At 51.8% G+C, this 18,557-nt stretch overlaps 1 protein-coding gene across 1 annotated transcript; it reads left to right on the plus strand.

Annotated features, from left to right (window-relative positions):
- Window positions 1–18,260, plus strand: CCDC134 (coiled-coil domain containing 134). Its single transcript, XM_036098273.2, has 7 exons — window positions 1–126; window positions 1,916–2,025; window positions 2,904–3,025; window positions 3,223–3,307; window positions 5,306–5,487; window positions 5,772–5,843; window positions 13,925–18,260. Exons 2-7 carry the CDS (start codon window positions 1,932–1,934, stop codon window positions 14,048–14,050), a joined length of 681 nt encoding a protein of 226 aa, XP_035954166.1. The 5' UTR covers window positions 1–126; window positions 1,916–1,931; the 3' UTR covers window positions 14,051–18,260.
- The last annotated feature ends 297 nt before the right edge of the window (window positions 18,261–18,557 follow it).

Raw genomic sequence — 18,557 nt, forward strand, 5'->3', positions numbered from 1 at the left:
GTTCCTGCGATGCTGCCTGGCGCCTAGTGTGAGGTTCCGCGCCTCTGCTGTTCGCCCCGTGGACTCTAGAGCCGGGCTGCGCACCGCCGTCCTATCCGCACGCCCCTTCCCGCAGCGACTTGCCTGGTAGGTGGCGGCGGGGGTCCCGGGAGGGCGGACTTCTGGGGGGGCTGGGGGGCAGGGACCAAGGGCCCCCGAACCTGCTGCTGGGGCTAGGGGATGAGATTCGCGGCCCCGAACGCTTCTCGTTGGAAGGACTCGTTCTCTCCTCTGGACGCCCCAAAGGCTCGGGGCAGGAAGCCGGGTCCGCGAGTCCACGTAGCGGCTCAGCCCGCCATCGCCGTGTCACCCTTACAGAATGGGTTCAGAGTCGCGTACCCAGCCGGGAAGAGCTCTGGGAACGCACCGGGCGGGAGGCGGGATTGAGAGGCAGGGTAAGTGGGAGTAACAGAAAAAGCAGGATCAGTCTCCACTCAATCTGCTTTTTCGGTTTTCCTTTCCCACTTCTCTCCCGCTTCGGTCATTACCGGCTGTCAGATAGCCCCTGGCTTCAAGTTCTGCCCTAGCCCGGGTCTGGTTCCCTTGAGTCTAGAGCATGATGTTGGAAGGCAGGTGGTCCTGGGTGAACTTGGACTACTCCTTCCCATTCTTGAAGCTTCAGTTGTCTCATCCTCGTAGGGTGGCACCGGGGCGGTTCTCTGAATGACCTCTGCAGGCTCTCTCTCAATCACTGAGCGTCTTTCCCCTGGAGCAGGTGTCCTGCTAGTACAGTGGCAGCTTTGAGGTAGCCTATACTCATTTAGAATCTCATTAGCCCGGGAATAGCTGAGTGTCTTTGGACAATCACCTCACTTTTCTGTGCCTTGGTTTCCACATTGGTAAAATTGGGCAGCTGTCATCTGAGCGTGAGGCCTCCTTTGACCACTGTGTTTCAGTGTGTGTTTCACCAACTCCCTCATCCTTCTGTGCTTGTTTTACAAGTTTGTTGTTTGTTTCACCTACTAGGGACATAAGTACCATGAATGCAGTGATTTTTGTCTTAGACACTGCTGTATTCCCAGGTCTAAAACAGTGCCTTGAATGTGGTACTTAAAAAATAATTAGGGAATGGTGCTTGAATAGGAACAGGTGTTGTTTGTGGTGCCTGTGTTTCCAGAGTGAGTGAGTGGCAGGCAGCCTTCTTACCCAGGACTGTGCCTCCTCCTTTCCTGCCCCAAATCCCTTTTTCTGTCCTTTTTTTTTTTTTAAGATTTTATTTTTAAATAATCTCTACACCCAGTGTGGAGCTTGGACTTACAACCTCAAGATCAAGAGTTGCATGTTCCACTGACTGAGCCAACCAGGCGGGCCCCATCTTCTGTTCTGAGGACAGAAGTCAGAGAGGGAGAGAAACTGCAGAAGTTTCACAACTCCCCTGACTGCTTGGGCTTCCTTAACCAGACACCTTCCTGGGGTCCAGGATGGGGTGTGTTGAAAGGGAATGGTAATGACAGGCCCTTTCCCCAGGCATAATGCCTCACCCAGTTCTTTCTCCCTACAGCAAGGAGGGGACTTCCTTATCTCTATTTTACAAGTGAAAAAACTGAGGCTTAGAGAAGCTGAGCACTTTGCCCCAGGGCCCACAGACAGAGGCAGAGCTAGGGCTCTAGCCCAGAGTTCTAGACACTGACCCCTGTGCACTAAGCATCCCTATATTGCCAATATTATCTGTTTTCCTCCCTCCTACCATCCCACAGTGTTCATTGTGTGTCTGGTGGTCACAGGCCCTGGGCTGAAACTGGGGCTCCAGGGCTCCCTAAAGCTGGGTTCTTGGTATTTGGAGGCCATGCCATGTCAGGAAGTTGCTGTTTACCTGCAGTCTTTATTTTATATAACCAAGCTCTGGATCTCACCTCTCTCTGGGTTGCTTTCCTAGCTCTAGGATCTTGGATATGGATCTTCTTCAGTACCTCTTTGTCCTGCTATTGTCTGGGACAGGAGTCACAGACACCCTGAAGACCTCCCTGGACCCGAGCCTGGAGATCTGTATCCTTTGGGGTGGAGGTGGGGTTAATAAGCTGCTTCTGAGGGGGATAAAGTCTTTCTGTACCCACAACCCCTCGGATTCCAGGGTTGGAGCAGACCCAGCCTATGAGAACAGGGGAGAAAAGGTGAGGTGCTCTAACCAAACCTTGATCAAGTCAATTCTCTTCTGATCCTTAGTTTCCCCATGTTAAATGGAGAAGACAAGGCATACTTCTCAGAGCCACAAGGTTCTCTGAGGATTGTGCATGTGCTTTGCATCTTGTGGGTGAGACCCTAGGTGGAGACTCAGGCCCTGGCATACTGGGCTACCTGCTCTGGGCCAGACCTTAGGGACACAAAGAAGAGTTAGGACCAGTCAGTCCCTGGCTTTGAGAAACTCACAGACCTCACGCTGTACTCTGTAGTCAGCACTTTAATGAACCATGGTTGGGGAAGAGGGGCAGGGAGAAACATGGTGCTGTGGCTTTTGAACTGGGTCTTGAAAGAACAGAAACTCATGGAGAAGGGGGGTTGGTGGCATCCCAGGTGAAGTGTAGAGTGTAAGCAGAGGAGTGGAGGTTCTGGGAATAGTGAATGGTTGCAGCAAGTAGCAGGAAGACCATGGGGAGGGGAGGGCAGGAGCCAGGTCCTGAGGGTTGTGTTCAGGGTGTTGGATATAGAATCCTATGTGAAATGAACTAAGGATAGGTTGCAGGATGCCCATGTCTCAGTCTGTTTCTTCCCTGGAGGTGTGGGGAGAGGGGGAGGGAGTGTCTCAGCCATGGGCATCTATGGCCCTTGCAGATACTTGCTGGTTGGGAATGGGCCCTCTGGACTGGGGCCACTGGATTGTCCAGGCAGGAGTATGGGTGCCAGCCCCTTAACTTCATGCTGCTCAGACAAGAAGATGTTTGAAGTGAAACGGCGAGAACAGCTGCTGGCCCTGAAAAACCTGGCACACCTAAACGATGTCCACCAGCAGTACAAGATTCTTGACGTCATGCTCAAGGGGCTCTTTAAGGTACGTGTGGGCATGGGGCAGCTCAGGGCAGGCCCAGTCTTCGATCTGGGCACTGACGGATGGGTAGGAGTTTCCTAAAGGGCTGGTGTTCAATGAGGGGAACTACATGCACAAAAGACTGGAAATAGGGTTTAAATAAATAGGACCATCTGTGAAGGGCTCTGCAAAGCCACTCAGCCCAGGTGGGGTTCCCTCAGGTGCTGGAGGACTCGCGGACAGTGCTCATTGCTGCAGATGTGCTCCCAGATGGGCCCTTCCCCCAGGACGAGAAACTGAAGGATGGTATGGTCTTCCCAATCTTCCCTTTCCTCTTCCCCACCACCTTGATCTTCTCTAGCTGCTCCTTCCCTCCTATTCTTCTCACTCTCTTTTTCTCTGGAAGTATCCTCTTATAACACCTTCCAAGTGGTTCCCTTGGGTGTATGGATACTTAATCCATATTTCTCTGGGCATTTCTGGGCTTCAGAGCCAGTTTCTGGGCCCCTGACATGGATATTTCCTTTGCACTGTACTGTGGTTGGGGCAAGGGAAATAGGGAGAAACCTCTACCCATGACCCCACCTCAGGGATTCTTGCCTTTTCTACCATCCTGACCCTTGTGGTAGAGAAGGCAAGGGTTGTTACCCTTTATAGGAGAAAAAAACTGAGCTCTATTGAAGAGACTGGCCAGTGGGGGCAGTTAAGAGTGCTCTTTACTACTGTTTTAAAGCCCCAACCCCCTTAAATCCTTTTTGAGACAAGGTGGGAAGAACAGATAAGTAAGATAATGTTCTGTGTGTCCGTTCATCCCCTCTTCCAAGAATCGTTCTCCTGTGGTAATTCCCCCTCTCTCCGGTTAACTGGTTATATTCTAACAATAAAACTTGTTAGGTTACCCTGCCTGAGAGAGGATGGAAATAGCGCTTATATATTAAATGATGGGTACTTTACAAACACCATCTCAAATCTCTGCTCTGAGGAAGGCACTGTTGCCTCCGTTTTCCAGATAAAAGAGGACAGTGGTTTGCTCTTGCAAACCTGTAAACCAGGCTAACTCCTGAGTTCTTTGAGGTTCAAGATTGTTCTGAAACCCAGAGGTCCCTATTCCACTTGTCTTGGACCCAACCTGGCATATCTTTGGCGGAGTCCACTTATCTCTCTGTGTGGCCTGGCCAGTGCTGGTGAGGGGTGCCTGGGCCTTATCTGCAGGGATGGCTCAAACAGGGACTTCCAGTAGGGCTGGGTATGTAGTTCTATTTCATGATAGCCGAGGTAGGGGGGGGCCTGCTGCCATGATGGGCACACTAACTTAGTCTGAACTGATCTGTTGACTAGAGGAAGGACATTAGTAGGAAAATTGGTGAAATTCAGTTAAGGTCTAATGATTAGTATCGATGTTAATTCCCTTGTTTAGATAGTTGTACAATGGTTATGTAAGATGATAACATGAGGGAAAGCCAAGTGAAGGAATTTTATGATGTATGATGGAAGTCTAAAGTTATTTTACTATAAATCTCAAGAAGCATTTAAAATAAAGGGGTGCCTCGGTGGCTCAGTTGGTTAAGCATCTGCCTTCGGCCCAGGTCATGATCCCAGGGTCCTGGGGTCGAGTCCCGCATTGGGCTCCCTGCTCAGTGGGGAGTCTGCTTCTCCTTCTCCCTCTGCCTGTCCCCCGAGCTCATGTGTGCACGCTCTCTCTTGCTCTCTAAAATAAATAAATAAAAATCTTTTAAAAAAGTAAAAATAAAATAAAATTGGAAAGATATTAAAAAAAAACAACAAAAAAACCCTAATGTGTTCCCTGGTCATCCTAATAGACCTGCTCCTCACATACACTGCAGTTGTGTTAACAATGGGGCCTGGCTCTGGATAGTTTGAGGCCAAGTTGGGGAAGTCAGACCCAGCCAAGCCTCATATGACGCATGTGTCTTCGTGTGCCAAATGGCACCCACCTCTCTGGTCCCCACAACAAATGAGCTATAGCATGGCCTTTGGAGTTAGACCTGGGTTTGCAGCCCAGATTTGCCACTCACCAGCCATCTGAGCCTCAGTTTTCCATCTGTACAATGGGAATAGTAGCTACATCTCCCTCGAGGTGGTTTTGAGGATTCAGTGATCTGGTGGACATAAAGCCATTAGCATGCACTGCACACGTGGTCAGCACCTGTGGAGAGCGGGCACAGTTCCCTGCTCTGATTAGTAGGCTTAATGGGCTTCCGTTCTCTGAAGGGTGGCTGGGGCTGGCCAGGCGGGCAGTAGAAGGGCATCTGCCCAGGCCACTCATCAGGATCCTCTCGCCAGCTTTCTCCCAAGTAGTGGAGAACACGGCCTTCTTCGGTGATGTGGTGCTGCGCTTCCCGAGGATTGTGCACCACTACTTTGACCACAATTCCAACTGGAACCTTCTCATCCGCTGGGGCATCAGCTTCTGCAACCAGTCGGGCGTGTTTGACCAGGGGCCCCACTCGCCCATCCTTAGCCTGGTAAGGACTGACTGGGGCAGAGGAGGTTCAGGAGCCCTCTGCCTGGTGGTGTATCATGAACCTTGCATCTGCCTTCAATTGGGCCTGAATATCAGCCCTTGGTTGTGTTTTCTGATAAGCCTCAGGGCACCTTGAGATCCCGTCTGTGCTGACCTGGGTCCCTAGGGGTCATCACCTATTCCACATCTGCCTAAGCCTTGGGCCTGGGTCCCACCATGGAGAGAGTGGCCGTGGGTAAGGAGTCAGGAGAAGGCAGAGGATGACTAACTTTTCCTCATCCACAGATGGCCCAGGAGCTGGGGATCAGCGAGAAGGACTCTGACTTCCAGAACCCATTTAAAGTAGACCGCCCAGAGGTAAGCTGCTGGGGCCTATGGCCATGTCTACTCTGCCTCTGCTGGGTCATGGGAAGCCCGGTCATATAGAGGCTGGGGCACCGTGAATGGAGCGTGAGGGCTTTCGACTTGGAGCCAGACATGCTTGGGTCTGGATGCGCATGCCATCACTTGCTCATTGGTGCCTCTGGGCAAGCCACTGCCCCTGTCTTAGCCTCAGGCTCCCTATCTTTTCATGGGGTATGGACCCCAGCTGTGGGGGGCAGTCAGAGGCTGTGAACACACAGTAGGCATCCAACATCAAGTGGATGCCGGGGAACTCAGGCCATGTTTCTCTGCCCTTGAGCCTCTGAGTGCTCAGCCAGGCTTCTGTCTCACATTCCTGCATATGCTTTCATCCTAGGGGACTGAGATGGGCTCTGAGGGCTGAAGGCTGCAGGGTAGGGTGACAGATGGGGACACACACAGTGGGGGTTGGGATTCAGAGGTGGCAGGGCAGGGCAGCAGGGGCAGGAAAGGCTGGAGGACGGGACTTGACAAATCCCAGGTTCTCCTCTGGTATAGGGAGGAGTGTCAGGGTCCGTGAGGGGTCTAGGATTTTAGCTTGCTACTGTTTCATGGATGCTGACAGGTCAGAGACATCAGAGTTTATTACAACAAAAGCAATATCCAGACTGTTGGCCTGGTCCTGTGGGTTCCCCATGTTCCCCAAGTCACCCAGAGGTGACCCAGAGGGGCCCAGGCAGATGCTGTGCATGCAGTGGGTTTGCATGAAGCTGAAGAATACGGAGTTTGTGATATTCATAGCCTTTATAGTGAGCAGAAGCAAACCTGCTCTTTGGGGGCAGTCATCATGTCACCCTTCCAGGTTGTTCTCTGCAAGCCGTCCTGACAAATGGCCTAGACAGAAGTGATCAGGGCTTTGCTTTCTTGGTGTACCCAGTGAGAACATTCAGGGATGCTCAGGGCTGTGGTTGATTGCCTCCCTCACAGTTCACCCCTCAGCCCTCTTGGCTTAACTTAAATTTCCACACGAATGTGTTGTTTAGTCTGATTGGTCTGATAGGTAGAGGCTAGGATCAGATATGTTCAGTTTGTCTTATACTGCCGTTTGATTAAGGCTGCCATCAACAGGACTCTTAAGCAGCAGGATGAAGCCAACCTGCAGTGTTGATCTCAATCCTCCAGCATGGCAGACTCAGCCAGCTATGATAAGTCCTGGGCGGGCCAGTAGGTCTTCTATTAGATAATCAGAACGTGGTCTGAGGCCAATCAGTTACCCATTACTGTCCATGCAAGAGTTTAGACTGACCTGCTGATCTTTGATGTCATTGTCAATAATTACAGGGAGCAATAGATGGACCCAAAGCAGTCCTCATCCCCAGTAAAGGGACATTTCTCTTTTTTCTTTTTTTTTAGAGAGTGTGCACACATGCATGTGCTAGTGGGCGGGGGGTGGGGCAGGCAGAGGGAGAGAGAGAGAGAAAGAATCTTAAGAAGGCTCCATGCCTGGCATGGAGCCTGCATGGGGCTCAGGGCTCCATCTCACACCCCTGAGATCAAGAGCTGAGCCAAAATCAGGAGTTGGTTGCTTAACTGACTGAGCCACCCAGGCGCCCCAGTAAAGAGACATTTCATGGCCCACTGTTTCCCACATGTTATTACTTGATTTGAGTCACCATTATATTATTGGCCTGAGCGCTGAGGGCAATGTCCCTATGGAGTTGCAGCCTCAGTTGCCCTACTTGGCACAATGGAAGGTCACTTAGGCATCAGGAGAAGCAGATGCATGTGTATCTGTCAGATTAAACCAGGTCGTACTGCTGAGTGTGTCTGCACAGGGTCACCTTGGGAGCTGCTTTTGATGGCATCAAGCACATTAGAGTAGTTCACTACCAACTATGTCCGTGTGAGTTTTCCTATCACAAGGTTGAGAGTGACACACCCCACAGCTGATCACATTGTCAGCTGCAGCTGCCACTTGGCTTGGGCAGACCCTAGGATTGTTTGCCAAGTGGCGGTGCTGGATCTGAGAGACCCAGAGGATTAATTGTTCCCTCCCCAGATACTAAGATTATTGCTGCAAAATCAGGGTGTCACATCCCAGGACCTGTAATTCCACTTTTTCTCCAATCATCCCCTACTCTCACCTGGACCTTTCTTTCATCCAGAAGGGTCAGATGTGAATGGGACAAGGGCATTTTTACAAAACATTCAGAGACACATTGTATCTTCCATCTTGGGCCACATGGGCCACTGTAGGGAGACTTGGAGGGAGCATACTCAACCAAGTGGTCATTATCCTAACGATCTCAGGTCATACCATCCCAGCCAGGGACTCTAGGTAGTCAAGCCAGAAATACGGAGTCCTCTGCTCTGTGCAGGTATGTCGCCACATCTTGTACAATGATGCATTTAGGTGGCAGTGCCAGTTAACTGGACAGTGTCATCTCGATCAGTGTTTTGATTCTGGTTGGTCTCATCAGAGAATGGGCCTTATGATGGGCATCGAAACAAGTGACCTGGACTGTTAAACTGTCAACCACAGTTTGTTTCCATAGTTTGTGGCCCCAGAGAAGAATGGTTGTCTTTGATCTGCCAGTCTATAGTCTTTTGAGGGGCAGGCCAGATGGCTAGGAGCTAATGACAGTCTGTAGAAATATAACGTGCATGGTGTTAAGAATATTATCTAGGCAAGGGTGGTGTGGCTTCTAATTCAGATCATTATCTTACTGGCCTTGATGGCAGTTAGTCTTCCAGCATCGTCACTGGGGCTGGATGGCTGCCGCCGCCAGTAAACACCAGTGTCTAGGGTACCCAAAAGCGTCCCCAGGTTTGATGAGGACTGAGTGTATAGTGCTCATGGCTGTAATTTGTTACAGCGAAAGGATACAATGCAAAATCAGGAAAGGGAAAAGGCTCATGGGGTGAAGTTTGAGGGAAACCAGGTGCAAGCCTCCATGAGTCTCTCCCAATGGAGTCCCCCAGGAACATACTTCATTCCCCCAGCAACAAGATGTGACCTGTGAGAAGTTGTCTGTCAGGGAGGCTCATTAAAGACTCAGTGCCTAGAGTTTTTATTGGGAGCTGGTCACTTAAGCACCCTCTGCCCAGTGCATACCAGAATTCCAGACTCCCAGGAGAAAAGCAGGTGTTCAGCATAAACCACATTGTTTGCAGTTTAGGCTCAGTGAGCCACTTATTAATTAGGGTGGTGGGAGCCCTCCCAAAATCCAAGTTTCCAGACACCAGCCAAGATCCAACCTTAGAAGCAGGTCTTTCAAAGGATAGCAGTCAGTCTGGCTATGTTAACTCTTCTGGACAACACCATTAGCTCTTGATTTAGGTGAACAATCAGTGGACCAGGCATGAGTATTTAGGGGAACCTCTGAATCAAGGGCCCCCTTGAACCAAGGGCTTTGCTTCAGGCAGCAGAATGGGAAATGTGGGTTTCCCTACTAGGGTTGCTGTCACTCCATCACATAACATCCCTCGAGGTTGCTTGCTTCCATTGCAACCCTGATAAATGGCCAGTGTAAGAGCAGTCAGGGCATCCCCAGCAAGAATATGCAAGGACACTTAAGGCCATGGCAGAGTGCCTTTCCCGGCAAGGGACACCCACTGAGATGCTTCATTGTTGTGACGCTGGCTCTCCTTGCCCTGTAGGTCATGAATGCCTCTGACATAGGAGGAGGGTGAGAGCATGCACCAGAGAGAATGGGTTCTAGGATAGATTTAGTTTGGCTTTGTCCTAGTGTGTTCTGCTTGGAAATAACCATAACAGCAACATCCTTGCCTTACTTCTCATTGGCTGGGGACAGTCTCAAGATTTGACTCACTGTTTGGCCTCCCATGTGGACCTGTCCCAACAGCAGTAGTTCAGGTTCAGTCAGCTCCCCGCATGCACTCTCCACAACAGGGAGTGCTCTGGGAGTCCTCTCCTACTGCTTACGTACCTGTCACTAGAATGAACTTGTATCAGGCTGTGTGCTGGCCACTGCCCCAGTCCACAGGGAGCTGGCCCTCTCCCTGCCCTTCATATGCTTACAGTCTGTTGGGGAAGGCAGCAGGGAAACAGTCCTGATCTAGCGCAATCACTGTACCAGGGGAAGAGGGGAGTGTGAGTGTGGTGAGCCGTGGAACCCCTGACAGGGAACCTGACCCTGCCTCAGCAGGTGGGTGGCGGAGGCTCTGGGATAAGTAAGACTCACCGGGTGGACCATCTTGGGGAAGACCTTCCAGGCAGAGGGACTAGTTGCACAAAGGCTCGGAGGCATAGCACATGCATTTATTTATCATTCAGTGAGCATCTGCTAAATCCCAGCCATGAGAGAAGCAGACTAGCCCTGCTCTCCTGGGAGATAGTCAGTAAGAAACATACAGTATGGCAGGTGGTGAAAAAAAGCAGGGGAATGTGGTGATGGATTCGGGGATAAGGTGGAGGTGCAATTGTTACTTCATGTGACTCAGACACAGAAGGTCTTACTGAAAAGACCTGAACAAGGTGAGGGAGCCAGCCGTGTATCTGGGGAAAGAACATTCCAAGCTGAAGGAGCAGCAAGTGCAAAGGCCTGGAGTTGGAAGCATATTTGGGGGAGGGGAGGACGTGAAAAGATAAGGTCAGAGTAGGCCAGATCACAAGACCCTTGGGGGGTCTTCTCAGGGCTTTGGCATTTACTCTGAGACACATGGAGAGCAGGGTGATGGGCTCTGACTACCCCTTTAAAGGATCAGCCTGGCTGTTGTGTGGAGGGTAGTTTAGGGGACCAGGGTGGGAAACAGGGACACTGATGAGGAGGCTACTGTGCTTGTCCATATGGGAGTTCATGGCGGCTTACACCAGGGTGACAACAGTGAGGATGGTGAGCTTCTGGTTGTTTAGAAGGTAGAGCCAATAAGATTTGCTAAGGAAGCAGATGTGGCATGAGAGACTCATTAAGAAGGACTAGAAGACTTTTGGCCTGCACACACGGAAGAATGGGGCTGCCATTTTCTAAAATGGGCATACTGTGGTGGGACCAGGTTGAGGCCTGGATTGGAGATCAAAACTTTGTTTCTGGACCTGGTGAGCATCTGAATGAAGATGTCAAGGAGGCAATTGAAAGTATGACTCTAGATTTGAGGCTGAAGCTGGGGCTGCAAATACGAGTCAAGCCTGTGAAGGAAGGTACGAAGAGCCACGGCACAGGTCCTGTCCCATCACCCCAGGGCAGGTGAGTGTCAGGGCAGATAGAGCAGTGACCAGAGGGCTGAGGTCTGGGATGTGCCTGCAGGTAGAGGAGGGAGGATGGGGAGGAACAAGCAAAGAAGTCCCAGAGTGACAGTGGGAGAGTAGAAACACAGGAGAGGATCGTTTTCCAGAGACCCTGTGAGGAAAGCGTAGCAAAGAGGGAATGAGCGGCTTGTAGAATCTGCTGGATGGCTGAGGAGCATGAGGCCTAAGAACCGGCCACTGGATTTAGGAACATGGACGATGGCCACCAGAGATCCTAATAGAAGCTGTTTTGGTGGAGCAGTGGGGACAAAGATTGGATTTCAAGAGAATAAGGGGCAAGGAAGTGGGCACAGCAAGTGCAGACTACCTTTGAAGAGCTTTCCTTTCAAGGGGAACAGACCAATGGGAGAATAGCTGGAGGGGGAGATTTTCATCAGGTGGGAGAGATTCAGCATGTTGATGGGGACAGCACATTAGGGAGGAAGAATTGATGGTGCAGGGGCACAAGGGTTGTGGAGCTTCATCCCTGAGCAAGTAAGGCAGGGGAGAGTTGCTGGCGTCCAGGGGAAGGGTCAGCCTTGCCTCCAAGAGCAGCTTGGGCACAGAAGCAGCTGGGGTGGTGGGTGTGGAGGTGGGAGCTTGTGGAAGTTGTCTTGTGAGTGCTTCTGTCCTCTGCAGTGGTTTGTGGGGAAGGAGTGGGGCAGGGTTGGGGGCTTGAGAAGGTGTGTCTAGAACGGCTGAGTGAGCAGGCCAGGGAGACAACCTGGATTGCCAGGCCGCACGAAGGGCCCGCTTGAGGTTAGCATCAGGAATTTAAAGTAGGCATTAGTTAGGCCTTGTGGGGAAGGGGTCTCTGAAAAGGAAAGGCAGTGTTTCCCTTCTGACCGAGCCAGGTTTGGGCTCCCCTGGTGAGGCTGAGCCAGCTGGGGTTGGAGGGCCCAGATCTTTTGACTTGCTCTACCCCAGCCAGAGCCACAGGGTCTGGGATCCTCTGTGACCTGGGGCGGGGTGTGCTTCCAGCTCCCAGCTGCTCATCCCTCCCAAGAGGGTCAGAGTTAACTCATAGGGACAGGAGGCAGAGTGTGATAGGGGGGACACTGGCCAGGGAGGTGGAAGGCCTGGGGGTTAGTCCCAGTTGTACCTCCCACTTGCTGTGTGACTTAAGCATATCACCTACCCTTTCTGGGCCACACTTCTCTGATTTCACCCCATCTTCCAGTCTCATAGTTCGATCTAACATGGCAGGTAGATTGCTCCACAAGGTAGAACTTCTAGTTTGTTTTTAATGTCTACCTTGATCAAACATTTGTCACATTTGCCCTAAGAACAAATAAAATGGGCATATTTCACAGCATAGTTAACCTGAGTCTGGGGTACTATTACTGCATTTCATATTCTAACATGATTCATTTGTTCATTTACAAAATACATACTGAGTGCGATCTACAAGCCAGGCAGGTCCTGTGCTAGGGAGTGATGGCACAGTGGGCAGCACCTGACATCATCCTCCTGTCCTCAGAGAGTGTTCTCTAGTGGGGGCGACAGGCACGAAGCATGTGATCATGAGGGAGGGTCCAGCCCCAGCCCCAGCTAGGAGTCAGGGCAGATCCCTGAGGGTGGAACTAACATGGCTAAGGGGGCAGGGGCTGGAAAGAGCATTCTGGGCCTAGACCACAGCACTTGCGGAGGCCTGGAAGTGGGAGCAACCAGGGAATCCGAGAACCCGAAGCGGTGGGCAGTGGGGGCCTGCAGATGCAGCGTGTGGAACTTGATCCTGAGAGTAATGCAGAGTCACGGAAGGGTTTAAGCAGGAGTGTGACATGGTCAGATTTGCATTTTTGAAAAGAACTAACTGCAGTGAGGAGAATGGCTCGAGAGGGACCCAAGTGGGTGCAGAGAGCTTTGGACGTTCCCGAGAGTCATTGGGAGGGAGGTGGAGGTGGTGATGGGGTTAGCGATAGGAGAGACGGAGAGAAGTAGATGAGTTTGAGAGAGACCTAGGAGTTACACTGAGCCAGGCGTTGGCCAAGGACTCGTGTGGAGGGAGAGAGGTGGGGGTGTGGAGCCCTGCTGTTCGTGAGGACAGGGACACTGGAAGAGGACTGGGTTTTGGGGAGATGGAGCCATGCCAAGTCTGGGGCTCGTTTGGGACATCTAGCGGCATTTAGATACGGAGATGCAGATTTGAGTGGTAACTGACATCGACTCCTAACAGAAGCCATGGGTTTAGATGAGCCAGTCTGCAGAGAGCAGAAGCCCTGGGGATTGCAGTTGAGGAATGCCTCCACTGAAGTCCTCCTCCTCCCACCCTGGCTCGCCCTGTGTTCCTGTCTCACCAGGACCACCATCCATGCACCGTGGAAGCCACGAGCCTGGGCACTACCATCTTCTTTTCCACCTCTTTTTCAGGTTCTGCCAGTTTGACCTCTGACCCACTGCTTCCTGTGGGTGTACTCCGTTGCCTGGGCTTCTCTGCGGCTTGTTCGCAAGCAGCGGGATGCCTGTGGTCTCTTGCTCTCAGTGGCTGCCCTCCCCTCCTCAGGGGTGTGGCACAGGTGGGGGGGCGGGTGTCTATGGTTGTCTTGGGCACTCAGCCCCCTCACCCTGAGAGGAGGAGCCCCATGCAGGTTCACATCCCAGCACGTGCCCCTCTGCCTGGAATGTCCTTTTCTTCCCTCACCCTGTTTGCTTGGTGAGCTCCTGGTTATCTTTAAGGACCCTCTAAGCAGCTTCCCCCAGGCTCATTGAACCATCTTGTCTGCGGGCTCCCTGAGGGCAGGGCCTGTGTCTAGGCAATCTTCCCGCCGCCACAAGCCCACAGCAGCCTAACTCAGAGCAAACTCTTCGCTGCTGGTGGATAAACCAGACTGCTCTGTTCTTCTCTCAGTTCATTTCCAGCACCGACCCTTTCCAGAAGGCCCTGAGGGAGGAGGAGAAACGCAGGAAGAAAGAGGAGAAGCGGAAAGAGATCCGAAAGGGCCCACGGATCTCAAGATCCCAGTCGGAGTTATAGCCGGGAACAGCCCAGGGCTCAAGGGGCCAGGAGGAGACAACTCTGGAGGAAGAGGCGGAGGCATCGACTGGTGGTGAGAGCTGGCCCCTGTGAACAGGGAGGTGGCATTTGCTCAGCCCCCTGGAGCCGGCTCTGCGCCCTAACAGAAGTGACTGGGCCACAGAGGACTGAATTTCCTTCCAGGGGCCTCCCTGGAGAGGGTGCCAAGGGGGTCTTCAGAGGCTGCCATGCTGCAGATCAAACCATGTCGAAATGCTGGGGGAGGTTGGAAGGATCCCAGGCTGGACTCTCCCTTTGGGTTAGGACCGCTGGCCGCCCTTGAGGAGGGCTCTGAGCCACTTGTGGAAGTGCCGTGCCTGCTGCTGGCCCCACTATGGCACTGTGCTGCCCAGCACAGGTCCCAGCCCCCTGCAAAGACACCGTAAAAGCCAGCAGACCCTCTGGGCTAACAGAGGCCGGTTTGGGCCCCAGGGAGCTGTGAGCCCTTTCATGGGCCAGGGGCCTGGCAAGGCAGTGAAGCAGGGCCTTGGCTTAGGTCTCCTAGTCCTTTCTCAGCACTGTCCTTCATGAAGGAGTGTCCAAAGGTGTTCAGCCAAAGACCGTAGAGCAGCATGATCTCTGTCCCATCAGATATTGGGGATAGTCCATGAACAGGTGCAGGGTAGATTCAACGTGTCATCTCTGGCAACCCCAGGAGACCTTTGGCCTGTGGGTAGGGGATGTCAGGGGACAGGCTCTAGCTCTGCAGGAGGCTGTGCTTTGTAATGGCAGGGCTGCCCCAAGTTGGACTGGTGAGAGAGCTCCCCATGGCAGAGACCGGGGGCCACAGAGCAGGGAAGCTGCAAGGGAATTAGGCCCTGAATTGGCAGCTACCCTTTAATCATGTCCCTCCCAGGCAGAGGAGGGAGGGGCTCCGGTGGGAATTCCAGTTCAGTCTCTTTGACCTTGCCAAGCTAGGTCTGCGTCTTAAAAGGGGAGAGACATCTGACCATCCCAGAACCCTGCAGCCCCCCACACTGACAGAGTCCAAGAGAGATGGGAGTCTTGTCTCAGCCCCTCAGACTTGCTGAGTGACTCTGGCCCAGCCCTTCCCTGTGCTGTGGCTTCATTGACAAAATGAATCTGATAATGTCTGAACCCTCCGCCCAGCCCTAAACTGCTTTTCTGAGGCTGGGGCCCGCTTCTCAGTGACAGATGCCCTTCTCAGATGGTTCTTCTATCATCCTTTAGGTTTGCTGAGCATCCCTGTGTGCACAACTAAAGAGAGGGGCCCAATCTTAACCCATCTTCACCTCTGTCCCATCTGGTTCCCCTAATCCTCCTAGGCTCTTCCTTCTACACCTTCAGCCTCTCCATCTTGGTTGATTCCTTCCTCTCCATTCTCAAATGAGCCCAAATTTTCCCATCTGACAGCTTCAAAGAAAGAAACAGAACTGCTCTGCTCTCCCTCTCTCTCTCCTTCCCTTTGATGCCTTTGTTGTGGTTACTCGTTCCTGGAACTCCGTCTCAAGTCTCACTGCAGGCAGAGACTTCCCGCTTCCTCGGCAGGAGGTGTAACGCCCGAGGGCACTTGTTTGTCAGGCTTCCTTGCAGCCAGGATTAAGTCCTGTGAGCCCTGTGCCATCAACCAGATGTACCAGCCTGTGCGGGAGTTGCGCTGGTAGGACTAGGTATGGCTGCTGGGACCAGAGGTAGCAGTGGGGCAGGGGATGGGGGCGGCTCTAGTGACCAGACTAGACTAACACCAGCGGTGCCCAATGGTGCTGACAGTGATGTCTTCAGTGGTGTTCTCAGCATGGTCTTGGATAGTGTTCCTGTTTGCTGAGCTTCCAAGTCCAATCTGAGGCGCCCCTGGAGAGTCTGGGAGCTCCCCTATATCCTCAGGCAGGGGGTTCCAACAGTGGCACTATTTACATTTAGGGCCAGATAATTCTTTGTTGTGTATATAAGGATGGCTGTTCTGTGTGTTGTAGGATATCAGCAGCATTCTTAGCTTCTGCCCACCAGATGCTCATAGCAGTCTCTAGACGTTACTAGATGACCCCAGGGGCAAAATCTCCCTGGTCCACAGCCCTTGTCCCTCCTTATCCCAGCCCCACATCTTCCTCTCCTGTCCCGTCACTGCCCCCAGAGAGATGTTGTTGGAAGCTCTCTGAGATGATCCTTGCAGGCTTCTGGGCTGCTTTGTTGTCCTGGTTCTCTGTCCTCAGTCTGAGTCAGCTCTGTCTCTTCCTGATTCCTCCTCTTTCCTCACCTGCCCCTTAAACGAAGCTTTTTTTTTTTTTTTTTTTTTTTAAAGATTTTATTTATTTGAGAGAGAGCACAAGAGCATGGGCAGAGGGAGAAGCAGACTCCCTGCTGAGCACTCCACCATGTGTGGAGTGGGGGGGGGGGGGTCGGAGGACAGGGGGGCAATCCCAGGACCCTGAGATGAGATCATGACCTGAGCTTAAGGCAGATGCTTAACTGACTGAGCCACCCAGGTGCCCCTGAAGCAATTTTTTTTTTTTAAGCCTAGTCTCCTCTCTACTCTTTTCTTCTTGGCAGCTGCATCCTCTGAGATCCCAAAGCCGATGGCACCTGCCCTCTTGCCACTGATAACCCTCAGTCCTTATGTTTCAGCTTATCCAAAAGCAAACTTGTTTCCCATCCCCAAGCTTAATCTCTGTGTCAAACCATGGGGTACACCTTCTTGCCTAATCCTGGAGGAAGTAACAAATCCTGCAAGACTGGGGGGGCGGGGAGAAGGTGACAGGCACTGTGAGCAGAGGCCTAAAAAGGGAGGCATCAAAGGTAGTAAATGAAAAAGCATATTCAAAGCTCACTTCTCTGACCTGTAGTAATTGCCCAATCTGTGGTAGATCTCTGGATATGTGGTTGTCTGTCTCTCCCTTTCCAGGTGAAGAACCCATGTCCTGAGGAGTGACTTGGCTAAGGCTGCTCCAGCCATGAGAGCCAGTCTCTGTTCTCCCAGCCAGGGCAAGGTGCCAACTGGAAGAGATGTTCATTGAGTTGGGATCCAGGGCCATAGGGAGAATACCAGTGATTTGCTGAGGCTGGGTGTGGTGCAGCTAGCTTTCTTCTGCAGTTTCTACTGAGCCTTCGTTTGTGCCCCCTTGGGCCACTTTGTTAGCACCGCAGCCTCTGGGCAGGTCCAGAGGGGAGTTGTGGGGACAGCGCAGAGTGAGAGGTGCTGCGCCCACTTACCTGACCGGCTGCTCAGGCAGCCCTCTGCAGGGGGTTACTGAGGCTCTGGGTTGGGAGAGCACTGGACCAAAGTGAGTTATGGCAGGCCAGCAGTCACCCCTCAGTGTGGGGAGCCCTGTGAGAGGCACAGTCGAAGGTGGCACTGCCCAAGTCAATGCCTGGTTCCAAGCAGAGCAGCAGGGTTTGGTTTTGTTTCAGGGTGAGACTAGTGGGTGTAGTCTGCATGTAAACAACGAAACATTCTTGTTCTTTTTCCCCCAAAAATAAGTCACTGTTTTTTCTTATGTTGTACATGTTCATTATAAGAAGTAATTTAAACAAGACTGAAATACCAAGAAGAAAATAAAATTCACCCTAAATCCAACCACTCTGTAATCATGACTGACACTCAGCTGTTGGGCCTTCCAGCCTTTTAGCCCTTAATGTGAACACACAGATCCCTGTTTTTTCAATTACCATAGCTATCGTGTATGGGCACATCCTATATGTCAGGCCTTATGCCAAGTGCTGGCTGGCAGCAGCTCCTCCTGCCTCAGGGCCTTTGTCCATGTCATCTGTTCCCCTGCCTACACCAGACATGATTCTTAAGAATTTTAGGTTTCGGGGCACCTGGGTGGCTCAGTTGGTTAAGCAGCTGCCTTCGGCTCAGGTCATGATCCCAGGGTCCCCGGGATCAAGCCCCGCATCGGGCTCCCTGCTCGGCGGGGAGCCTGCTTCTCCCTCTCCCTCTGCCTGCCTCTCTGCCTACTTGTTCTCTCTCTCTATCTCTCTGTCAAATAAATAAATAAAATCTTTAAAAAAAAAAAAGAATTTTAGGTTTCATCTTAAATGTCTCCATTCCTTTGTTAGTTGCATCACACCCAGTACTTTCCCTTGATTACTTGTACCTTTGTCTGCTTTTTACCTTTGTTTAATGTCTGTTCTCTTCACTACCGGAAGCTCAGAGGGCAGGAACTGCCTCTTTTTTGCCTGTCAGAGATGTTCAATAAATACTTCAAATGAATGTGCAAATGATTTGATTTAATCTTCAAAACTCTGAGAGGGCATTATTCTCCCTGCATTTTAGAGATTTTAAAACAGGTTTAGAGCAGTTACTCAGGCAGCCGGAGGTCACACTGCCTAAGTGGATCCATGTCTGGCTCCACGTGGCCTGTGTGCTCTCTCTTAGGAAACATACTTTCCCTTTTTAACAATATATTGTGAGAGTCGTTGTCAATAGACAGACGTTTATGTACCTAATCTTATTGATGCCATGGCATCCCATTGTGTGTATGTAATTTGTTCATCCACTCCTTTATTG

The sequence above is a fragment of the Halichoerus grypus genome, chromosome 6 (genome assembly GCF_964656455.1).
Source record: "Halichoerus grypus chromosome 6, mHalGry1.hap1.1, whole genome shotgun sequence".
In the NCBI taxonomy this organism is placed as follows: Eukaryota; Metazoa; Chordata; class Mammalia; order Carnivora; family Phocidae; genus Halichoerus; species Halichoerus grypus.

Bases quoted from the DNA above. Each gene is read 5' to 3' on its own strand.
- CCDC134 (XM_036098273.2), top strand. From the start codon at position 1,932: ATGGATCTTCTTCAGTACCTCTTTGTCCTGCTATTGTCTGGGACAGGA. The intron at 3,026-3,222 runs GTACGTGTGGGC...GGGTTCCCTCAG, and splicing joins TGCTCAAGGGGCTCTTTAAG to GTGCTGGAGGACTCGCGGAC. The intron at 3,308-5,305 runs GTATGGTCTTCC...TCCTCTCGCCAG, and splicing joins GGACGAGAAACTGAAGGATG to CTTTCTCCCAAGTAGTGGAG.